Raw genomic sequence first — 12,406 nt, forward strand, 5'->3', positions numbered from 1 at the left:
AGAGGTTTTCCATCTCCAGCTCAGTCACTTTCCTATGCCGGGCTGATGAGTGCTAATAAGCACGAAACTGCAGTCCTCGGCTGGAAATGACTGAGCTGGCGGTGTATTTCACGAATATTCTACGTGTTTGTATATTATACATTCATTTCATTTCATGTTACACATGTTTTGAAATTAATAGTAATAAAAACTTAAAGCAAAAAAAGGCAAAGATACATTTTATAATTATTTAACAAAATTTGTACTAAATTAATTTTACCAAAAGGTTTATATCATATCTGCGAATTTTCACTACTTATATTTTGAAATATACTTTTGAATTGTTGCAGACAATTTTTTCTAACAGTAAAATATGCAATGCATGCTATACACTGTTAAAAAAAACCTGAAAGTTCAGGTAGTTTTCTGACTGATTTTAACAGAATATTTCCGTAATGCTTCAAAACGTATTTTTTCCTTCCAAAAACAGAAATATCACGAAAAGAAGCAACGAAAACAGAATTTTTCCATTTCTAGGGTTGCCGCTGTGCTGTACTTTGTTAGTATCCTGATTAGCCTTCAAGTTATGATAAACATCGCTTTTTGATAGTGCTTATTAAATCGCACTGTTACATTTTTTAATTAAAAGCTTATTTAGAATAACAACTCAGATGTCGAAGACAAAATAGATAGCTTGCTATTTCATGTCTGGAAAGTAATATACTCATATGTCGAAATTGTTTTTACGCCTTTGGACTTTGTAAGTTTGGAAAAATGTTTGCGCCATTTTCAGACAGGCAGCTGTGTTTTGATCGCCCTGGTGATTTGATGTGAGTTTTACTGAGTCAGTATTAGAATATTATTGCGGTGTATTATTTTGCTCAATACTTCGAACAATTCTGTTCGTTAGTCATATTGTGTGTTCTAGCGGTGAGAATAGCTTTAGAATCTCGTGTTATCCATTTAAAATAAAGGCTATTGGATTACTTGTGTACAGACGCAATGGAGACACTTAAACTTAGCACCGCTGGTCACATGTAAGTATTGTAGAATATCTTTGTACATGTTAATATTCAAATGTATTTTTCTTGTTAATATGCATTTGATAGAATTCCGATGGTAGCTGATTTGGAATTTATAGAACTATTATAAAGTTACTGTTTTTGCTCTAACGCGTTGTATTCTTGAAAGTCATTAAAACGTTAAATGCCAACATTTCGTATCAACCGGAGATTATCGTGGTGTGCGAGCAAGACAGAAAAAAGTCACTCAGTTTTTTTTTTTTTTTTGACAGATTGAAAGTAAACATTTTGAACCTCTAAATAAAAGTATGTCTTGCTGTTATATTTTTTGCGAAAAGGCATAGCAGATTGCTAATCTTTGAAAATACAATTACAATTTTGACAAGAATAAGTTTTCTTGACTACTTAGAAATCTGGAAACATTCATTACTCCTTTCGGGATTTCATTTATAATAAAAAATATAAATTATTTAATTTATTTCCTTAGGATCTCATCCAATAACTTATTTGAGATTATAGCAAGTTTCTTGTTAAAACATTTCGGGTAAAACAAACTAAATGATATGTTTAGCCTAAGTATAATGCTTATGCACTAAAAATCTATGTTGCTATTCCAATGAGAGAAAAATGCAGAAATCACCGGGTGGGGGGGGGGGGGTATACATCATCTGAGCAAAAAATTCTTCACGTGTATGTCAATGATTCTGTTTTTAAACACAGTAAATTGGTATGCGGTACTCTCCATCAGGTATATTATTCCATGATAAAGTCAACCGGTTTTTAATGGTATTTTATTTGACTCATTTTATTTGACTTTTCATGTATGCTTTTCCATGCCACGCCAGAATATGTACGAGAAGAAGTCGAAGGAAATATCGAGCAGTATCAGCATCAAAAATTGGTGTTATATTTAAATCCACTAATTTCCTTGTTGGTACTTTTCGATTATTTTCATTCATCTGAAGATTCGAATTTCGAGATGCTTGAAAGGTAAGTTATCAAGCAAAAATTTCACTAAAAATATATTTTAGTAATAAATACAAATTAAAAAAAAAATAGCTTTTGAATAGTTAAACTATTTTTCTATTATATATCATTTTAAACATAGGATAGAAAAACGAAAATGAAATTTTAGTAAAATATGTGAAAATGAGAAACGATGAAATAGCGCAACGAAAAATCAAGAACCGAAAGTTCTGTAAAGACACAGAAAGTTTTAAAACGGAAAAATAGATGAACGGAAAATTTAAAAACGGAAAAATAGATCAACGGAAAGAAGAGAAATGGAATTTTCGTTAAATCACAGAAAATTTATAAATGGAAGAACAGAACTAAACGGAGAAATGAGAAATGGAACTTCTGTTAAGTCACGGAAAATAATTTAACGGAAACGTAATATTTACGGCAACTTTGCTGCCGGTACTTTATCCGTTATTTTCAGGAAATTTTTTTAACAGTGTAATAAAGTTCCTGTATTAATTTTCTTACTTTTTTTTTTTTTGCTAAACAAGCATTCTATATAGAAACAAAATAAAACAAATGATTGATTAAAGGAATAAAAAAGTATACGTTTACTTAAGATGATCTAATTTCATTTTTTATATTTGATTTTAGAACGCTAAAACATGCTAACTTAAAGTTGTCAATTTTATTGTACTTTTTCTTTTTGAAATGTATAGTATTGGTATAGCAGGATATTTTCTTTTTAGAGTTGTTTTATGCAATGCAATGAAGAAAAAAAAAGTGTCCCCCCCCTTGCAAATATTGATGTAACTTTGCATAAAAGTAACACTTGACACACTAATGACTTATCCTTCCAAAACCCAGTCCAATAAAAGTGCTATTTCCAAAGCTCTGGAAGTAACACTATTATATTCCCAGATATCATTTGACACATCTTTGGTTAACTTTAAGTCTTACACCTTTGATTATTTTAAACCAATGGTACGAACTCAGATACTTTTATGTTAATTTTCAAAGCTAATCTAGACATTTTATTCGTTACATCACTTGCAATTGAAGGAAAGCAGGCCAGCAATTTCGAAGTTTTCCAGGGGATGCAGGATATACATTTAATTCATACAATATAATGAAGAATAAATAAATAAATAACTAAAAAATCGAAATATATGCTCTCAGACAAATACACTGTGTGTTTCAAAGCAGAGCATTTTTTTAATTTAATTTTTTTCTCAATTCGAATTTTAAGTTGGGTTCCTCTTAAGCCGCCATTGATTAAAATACCTCAACAGAAATAATTATTCGCGTTTAAGTTTATTAAGTATCTTTTGAAAAAGAACATACTTCACATGGCCCAATAACTAAGAGTTTAGTTTTATACATCGTATAATATATCAACCTTTCACATTTATATTTTCCATTTAAAAAGAAAACATTACACACATAAATAATAATTTACAACATGGAAACCATAGCAACCAATGTAACTACAGCTCGACAAATCTAACCGGTCAATTGGTCGCGTGATCAGTTAACCGGTAGCTACCGGTTCATCAGCGGTCTATTTTAAGCATGGAAGTGTCTGCTACTCCTCGATTTTTCTAGCAACCTTTGTAGTAACTTGGCGTGGTTTCAGACGTCCTCGATATTTGGCGATCACGTTCGCGTTGTTTTTTCCAGCGAGCAACAACTGCGCCTCGTGCTTTTCTCATCTCAGCATACTTTCCTATATGGATAGTATTTTAATGATCTAATTATTGTAATTATGGAGGAATGACTTTTGAAGTAGGGGCGAAGTTTTCCTCGTTTGAAAGCTTACAAGACAAATTACGGAAGAAGAGAACTTTGTGCATTTTGATGTGCAAGATTCTGCTAAATTGACGAGTGATGTTCATATTCGACACGTTAAAAACATGGAAATGTCGAATTAGTGTATTACAAATTAAAATACACCAATGTTTTTGGCGGGTGAGAGTGCCAAAAAAGGAAAGAAAACAAAAATGAAAGGAAATCTATAAGTGAGTATAAGTTTTGTGTGTTGACCAGTACACCAAACTGACATATAAGAAATATAATCTAATTTTCTTACAAGTTGCTTCCTCTTTAAAACATAATACTACGTTGCATGTATTAGCTGTTTTATAAGGTTATAAATAAATACACTGCTCAAAATGTGTCGCAATTCATTAACCGTATTTAGTCACCAAAGTCTGGTGTTTTTGGGACCTCGATTTGGTGTAATTTTAACGCTTTGGCTATTGCCACGGAAAGCCCGTGACGCTAAACAACAAAAACAGCTATTGCCACAGAAGACCGGAAGTACATCCAGGAATAGTCTGACAGCAGCTGTGGCATTGCGCGGCGCAAGTATTCTCCTCCTCATCCCGTGACTAATCAAGCGTTTAAAAGGAAAATGAGGGGACCGTATATTATGTATTAAGTTATTTAAAGGTGTTATTGAATAAGTTGCGCTATTTTACAGATGACAAAGTTTACTAAGCGGAAAATGACCAGTGAATTTATTAAATCGCTTTGAAGCAATGGATTTTTTTTCATTCCTCGCTTCTCATGAATGAAATTTGAGATACAGTGTACGCTAGTTAATTGAATCAGTGGTTAATCAAATCACAGCAGCTTTAATGAATCAAATCGTCAAAAACAGAACAAAATCCAACTTTATTGTATTAGCCGACTGTTTTGATGAAACGTGATTTATATAAGCGGCGATCACTGTATTCGTAATTACCACTTGATTTTTTGCGTATTGTGATGGAATTACGTTTTCCCCTGCCCCCTCCCCCACCGTTTTGCGGATTTATTTTATTTTGTTGCTTTGAATTTCCCCCCGCCGCAGCGCGCTCAAAGGCAAAAAAAGAAGGATATGGATGTTTTTTTTTAATTACACGCGCAGAACATTTTAAATGACAGAATTTTTTTTGAGGATTTGATGTTATTGGGTCACCCCCCCCCCCCCCGCGCAAATGAGAGGATATCAAGTTTTTTTTGTTTTCTTTTAGCCATAGCATTTTTAATGAAAGAACTATATAATATTTTATGAATTTGATTCATTGCATTACTTTCATGCCCCTCTCCTATTCAACGGCGAGCGCAAAAAAAAAAAAAAAAAGCATCGAAGGACATTTTTAAAAATTATATGTAAAAATTATATGTATTTTAAATGAGAGAAATGCAGGGCCAGATTACCGCACAGGCCAACTTAGCATTAAAAAGTCATGCATTTTTGTGAAAATAATGAAAATTAATGATTTATTAATTGAAAACATACCTCTAAAATATTGTTAAACATTTGCATTGACTTAATGTAACAGAATAGAGAGGGGGGCTTCCAAAGCATTGTAGGCCTTGGGCCTCACATTTATTTAGTTTACGCTACTTTCGATGTTGTATTCTCTTCGCCCAATTAAAGTTGTTAAAATATTTAAGAAAAATGTCCATTAAAAAGCTTTAAAATTAATTAACTGATTAGTAACATGAATTGTTTTACTTGAGTATTAATCACACTCTTAGATTTAAACAGCATCAACGTGTGGACACATTTTCTGCTTAACACATTTGCCAGTTTTTGTCATTAAAATCAGACATTTTTCACCAGAATTGCCCATCCCCCTCCAGAGTAATGGTACACCTCCAAATACGAAGACCATCAAGCTCAAGAAAAGAATGAGAGTGCCCCCCTGCCCCCCCCCCGAAAAATAAAAGAAATACCCGATTAAACACCTTTAAAATGTTCAATGACACCGTCTGCACCAGTAACTATTACATGGGGGGGGGGGGAGCACGCACTCCTGTTTTCACATTTCACACATACATCATACTCAGGCCGCAATTCCCAATAGCTGCCTTGGGCACGAAATTAGTTTTAACCACATATTATTTTTAATTATTATTCTTGAAACTGAAACATTCTTTCATTTTCCATAGCGATATTCTTTTCTTTTAATTTTAATGAAAAATAATGAGTGATAACAAGAAGCTGGTGCTGATTGCAGAAAAGCAGGTGTTATTGCGTTTAGCCAGAAGTCGCTACAAGATTGGAGTTTGACTGAGATTTTCAGTGCCTTATTAAAGTTTACTCAATTGAGGTTTCTTGAGTGATTGACATTTATTTTCTCTTTGATATTCTTAAAATATTTAAATTTAAAAATTAGCTTCTGTTAATGTTGCCTCGGAGGCAAATAAAAATGATTGTCGAGCAAAAAGGCGGAATGATTTTTAAGTAAAGAAATATGTAAAAATGAAAACCGGAGAACAGAAAAGAGTCATCAAAAAGTTTTTAAAATGGGCAGTTTTCAAAAGTGGAAACTTTCAACTCTGGAATGTAAATCCAGTTACAATTTACAAAGGAAATAAAATCGAAAAGTAAGGAGTGGTAAGAAATTCACGTAAGTGAACGCAATGACTGGGAGATGAATCAAATAGACGGGGGAAGAAGTTATTCAAATCGTAATGGATTCGTAGATGAAAAAAAAAAAAGAAAGAAATGAAGGAAACATCATCTGAATTTTGAACGTCTTGAATTCATATTACGTTTTCGCAATCATGAATTGCGATATAACCCTACTAGTTTCTACAAATGGAATGGAACGGAAATGGCCAAGAAATTCGCACCCATCATATTATGACTGGTGATTTTCTAGAATGGGTATTTCGCGGCCAATCCATAAAAAAATGGAATGATGATTGGGATACGCTAATAAACATAAAAAATTTATGGCCGCAACACAATTATCATAAAGATTATTTACCGCGTATAACGTTATGTACCTTTATCAGTATCAAATGATGGGAATGTATAATTAGGTTTATATGAAGTTCTGCATTTTAAATTCATCTATATGGTGTTTTTTTTTTTTTTTTCGAAAAACCTAATTTTACACCCCTTTCCCCTTTCCTTTTTCTATTTTTTGTCTGTTGAGTTAAGCACCGAAAAAAATATTGATAAAATCAAATCGTAGACGATTTGTAAACACGACAACTAAAATTTCGCTCTCTAAATAAATATAAAAACAACAGTTAACATGGTAATCTGGAAAATCCGAACAACATCAACTTTGGTCAAGTGATGATAAAAACAATTCGCGATTGTTCAATAACAGGATAATGTTTCTATTATAAATAAAGATGACACCTATGATAAAATGGTAAACGCACATTGGGCCCGACTAACAAAAAGTGAGGCCCAAGGCTCACAATAATTCAGAGAAACTCTGTCTCTATTCTATCACTAAACCAAAATATTGTTTAACTTTACAGCAGTATCGGTACTAGCTCTAGCGGGGCCCTTGCATATAGGGCCGCGGGGCCCTGTGCAGTCACTGTTTGCCCACTGCTTTTTTATATTCAATTATTCATTTTATAAATTAAAACTTTTATAACCCAATTAAATAGCGAAGAGGATATTGCCCCCTCCCCACCACCCAAAAAAAAAAAAAAAAAAAAAAAAAACACCATATAAATGAATTTAAAATGCAGAACATATAAACCTCATTATACATTCCCATCATTTAATACTGATAAAGGTACATAACGTTATACGCGGTAAATAATCTTTATGATAATTGTGTTGCGGCCATAAAATTTTTATGTTTATTAGCGTATTCCAATCATCATTCCTTTTTTTATGGATTGGCCGCGAAATACCCATTCTAGAAAATCACCAGTCATAATATGATGGGTGCGAATTTCTTGGCCATTTCCGTTCCATTCCATTTCTAGAAACTCCCACTCAAACATTTAAAAGGAAGAAAAAAAGATTACTTTGCCAAATAATTCTTTTTTCAGTCTTCTGAGCTTAATTAGTCAGTTTACTTTAAGGAAAAAGAAAACTAGGAACCATATTTAAGTCTTTCTCTTACAGAATTACAAACTAAAAGAAATACTAACGAAGTATCAAAACAGTTTTTTTTCCAATTAATATATCATTAATATTTTTTTTTTATTTTCTTAAAAATATATGATTCTTAAATGCTACGCATTAGTATTTCAAGAATTTCGGACCCCGTAAGAAGATCAGCAGGCCTACTTGGCCTGTGCGGTAATTAGGCCCGGAACGCACAAACTGTTGAAGTTCAGAGCTTGGATTCAGCTTCATAGGCATAAAATAGCTTGATTAGATATTCGATCTTAAAACACAGGTTTTAATCAAAACAGCACTAATGCCTGATTTTGAAAAAAAATTCCAAAATTATTTGGAATGTACTCGTTTTTTTTTTTTTTTTTTTTTTTTTTTAAATGTCTTTTTGAGCAAAAGATAACGAATAATGAAACAACTCAAAGGAAGTTAATTTCTTCTGAAAGTAAAAATGCTGTCTCGAATAAACCAGGCTTAGACAAATCTCGATTAATGTTTATTCCCCCATTTTCTGTTATTATACTTTCCCTTATAGGTCTAACTCATGTTTAAACCATTTTACAAAAATTCATCTGCGCGGTCAAAGAATGGAATGTTTTAAACTTCAAAGGATAAAAGAGAACAAGTGTTATGAAACTACTAGGGAGCGCCGCCTCCTGTTCGCTTCGCTCGCCAAACCACATTTTGCCGAATCATGTTCCTATTTCACAAAATGATGAAATACGACCGTGCGTGCATATCTTACAATAACATCTAACGAGAAAGAAAATTAGGCATAACAAAAAAAAAAAATAAATAAATACAAAGAATTTTTAAAAAGAAAAAATATTAATGCGACAATTTTTTCTCCAAATTCGCGGAATCGTCAACAAAAATAGCCGAATTAGGTTTTCTCTTTTTTCTTTTTTTTTTTTTGGAGGGGGGGGGGAGATTTTTGCGTTTTTTAAATCCAGGAAATTTTGCTCCTATTATTTTGAGGGGGTGAGGAGCGATTTCAACTCTGCCTAGGAGCCCGAACCGGGCCACTATATAGTCAGTTTGGTCGTTTACTTCCCTTCCCCCATCCCGCATAAAACTTATAACTCTCCAGTGGCGTAAATAGCGCCCCAATGGCGGATCCACAGGGGGGGGCGATTGGGGCGATCGCCCCCTCCCCCCCCCCCCCCCAACAGACTTCGTGAGTTTTTTTTTTTTCTTTTTTACTATTAGGTTGCATACAAAAATAAATCGTTTTTGTTTGAACACTTTCTGAAGAATAATCTAATTTTTTTTTCAAATTCAAAATTTATACATTAAATTTTTTTCATTTATGCTCAAAATTTAAATGATAAATGTTAAAAATTGAAAGCGTATTTCTTTCTCAGCGTTTGTTTTATATCGTTCGAAGGTGTAATCATTCCTGCATATTTATAACTGGTGCCATACATACGTTTTATTTTTGCTACAGTGGAGGGGGGTATTACATATTCCCTTAATTTGCGGTTTTTTAGTTGATTGATATGAAAATATGGGGTTTTTTTTCTCCTTTATCTATTTGATAAATTTAATTATTTTATATATAAATGTGAGTTGATGAAGTCAGTAGCATTGCTACGGTGGCGCGGATGGGTTTGCCCCAGGTGGCACCCGAAATTGATCTTCAACTTTTTTTCAAACATTTAAATGCTTCAATTCTAAAAAAAAATTCCCCAACATTTCAATTTATATTAAAAATTATTTTGCAGGGCGGGGCTAAGCCGGGTGACACCCCCTAGAGTGTGACACTAACATGAATATGAGAAATTTCGATGTTTCAATTCTGAATTTTATTTCCAACATGAAAAAAAAAAAATATTTTTTTTCTATCAAACATATTGGTCTCACTAGAAGGGCATTTGAGGCGGCTGGTACTCATATGGAGTGGGGCGGGGGGGGGGGCGGAGACACCCAAAACGCATGTAAGAGTTCCGGAAAAATGTTAATACCAACAGAAATTTGCATATGTTTTATAATCTCTCAAATGCATTGGTATCAATACGAGGGAAACGTTTATTTCGGATGATATCCCTCTCGGGGGGGGGGGGGGGGACACAATTTCGTTTTGTTTATGAATATTGTATGAACTTCGTTTCTTTCATCGAACATTGAATAAGGTTTTTTTTCGCCTTCGGTTGATGGGGAGGGGTGAGGGGTGATAGCCCAGATTACCACCCCGGTTGACATCCAAGTTTGCTACGCCATTGATTAAGTGTAATTTAACAATGCTGTAACAGAATATGGTTTTTTAACAGATCAATTTTTTTTTAATTGTTAAAAGATCTTTTCTGTCTCTTGTATTTCGCATTTCCTAGTAAAATCTTATTCAAACAAAAGTAAACTACACTTATAACGTTTTATTTTGATCCTAAATTAATTTTAATACTGGTTAAATAGTGGAAAATTATGTTTTGTATCACGAAAATTAACCGCTTTATTTGCTTCTGGTTCTATCATAAAAGCAATTTTTGTTACAAGATTTATTTCGATATATCTTTATTTAAACTTTTGTTTCGCGTTTTTTACTGCCGCTATTTGTAGTTATAGTGAACTTTGGTAGTTGCTTGTTTTCATTTTTTCTGCAATCATTAGACATTATTTTTGTTCAAAAATGTATTACCGAGGAGATTCATAGAAATGCCTCATAAATCCATGTCATATCGATGTCTGAAAATCCCCCGTTACATTAGAATGGTTTTTTTTTTCATTCCATAATAGGATGAGAGAAAATATATAAAAAATGGCGATATAAGGGAATGTATTTCCTTTATTTGTAAGACGCAATTTAAAAGCTCATGAATGATCTTCGCAACGAAATAGCTTTTGTGCGTCCGATACTTTTGAGCGCATGTGAGAACGGATGGGATGGAATCATAGGCGGCTCGTGGGGGCAACTGCCCCTCCTTTTCAAAAACAAAGGGGCACTGCCCCTCCGTTTTTCTAACTTCAAAATTATAGATCGACTGGAAAATGCTGGTGCTGATCGATTCACGTGTTTAAAGAAAGAAGAATTGACTTAATAAGAGTACTTTAAATGTTTGTCACGTTTTTTGATGAAGATTAAATTGGAGCTTTGAATCGAAAGAAGGAAGTCTACTGTTGATATTTGTCTCGAGATTTCAGGTCGTGTCCCTAGGGTTTTTTTTTTTTTTTTTTTTTTGAGACGATCATTTAACCAACAACAAAAATACCATAGCCCAATTTTATAAAATTTAAAATTAAATAATAAATAAATAAATAAGGGCGCTGCCCCCTCCCCCCTCCCGTGACTTCTCTGACCCCCCCCCCCCAAATTTTTTGTGGACCAATCGCCCCCCCCCCCCCAAAACAGGCCTCTGGATCCGCCACTGTAGCGCCCCCGCAGCACCCGAGATGCGGGAGGACGCACGAAGTTTCAGGACTCACGCTCCAGAATAATCAGTTTTAACAGTTAATTTATTTTTTATGAGTATTTATTTTTACCTGATTTATTGTCATAGCTTTGTCGTGGGCTTTCTGAATAAAATCTCTAAAAAAACTTGACACATGCTTTCATTTCACGCTTTTTTTTCTTTCAAGATTTTAATTTATTTATTTATTCATTTTTTTTAAATTTTATTTTAAGTTTAAATATAATGTAAAAGATTTAATTTCGTTTCAAAAAATCTATATCTAAAATTCAACACTGAGGCGTATGTTTAATTTCGAAAAATTGTATTTCATTATCGATATGATTTACATCACTAACTATATGTGAGCAAATATAACTTTAGGATCTTTATGCTTTCCAAAAACATGTAAAACTTTTAATGTTGGGACAGAGATGAAATGAACTGCCGATGATGTTACACACTTTGAGATCCCACTCGGCTATAAAGGCAGAGCCAAATTTCTAAGACCGAGTACGCAGAGCTGTCAAGAGCAGCAAAGATTTATTGGGGAGAAAAATTTACCCTTCATATAATTTTCAAGACCCATTAAAACAAAACATCAAAAAAAAAGAGAGAGAAAAAAATCACAACTGTTTTGAAAAATCAGAAATTGCTTATTATCCTGACTTGACCAAAGTTGATGTTGCTCTGATTTTTCAGATTACCTTGAAACCGATTGTTTTTATTATTTATTTAGGGAGCACAATTTCCGTTGTTAGAGTTTCAAATCACCCGCGGTTTGATTTTATTCATATTTTTTTGGGGGCTTAACTCAAGCAGACTTTACATTAAAAAAAGGATTCTTTGTGTAAAATTACGTTTTTTCGTTTTAGAGAAAAGCACCTAGATGAACTTTAAACAGTTAAATTTCATCTAAATATAAAATTTCCAAATGACTTATTCCCATCATTTATGATTGATAAGAAATAAAAATACACACGGTATACCCTGTAAATGATCTTTATGATAAGTGTATTCGTCGATATCGGCCACAAAATCTCTATCTTTTTCCCCCGCATCCTAATCACTATTTCTTTTTTTATGGATATGCCTCGTATGCCCTATTGTAGAAAATCACCAATCATAAGAAGAAGGGTGCAATTTTTTTTTTCCGTTTCATTCTATTTGTAGAAAAAAGAAACTCAACG

At 33.2% G+C, this 12,406-nt stretch overlaps 1 protein-coding gene across 1 annotated transcript in view; it reads right to left on the reverse strand.

Moving 5' to 3' along the window:
• Window positions 1-3,409, reverse strand: part of LOC129222274 (intraflagellar transport protein 22 homolog) — a 29,743-nt gene extending 26,334 nt beyond the window's left edge. Inside the window, exon 1 of the mRNA XM_054856756.1 lies at window positions 3,306-3,409. Coding sequence (XP_054712731.1) covers window positions 3,306-3,344 — 39 coding nt within the window. The 5' untranslated portion in view covers window positions 3,345-3,409. The remainder of the gene's footprint in view (window positions 1-3,305) is intronic.
• Window positions 3,410-12,406: the final 8,997 nt, after the last annotated feature.

Source organism: Uloborus diversus, chromosome 5 (genome assembly GCF_026930045.1).
Source record: "Uloborus diversus isolate 005 chromosome 5, Udiv.v.3.1, whole genome shotgun sequence".
Classification (NCBI taxonomy): Eukaryota; Metazoa; Arthropoda; class Arachnida; order Araneae; family Uloboridae; genus Uloborus; species Uloborus diversus.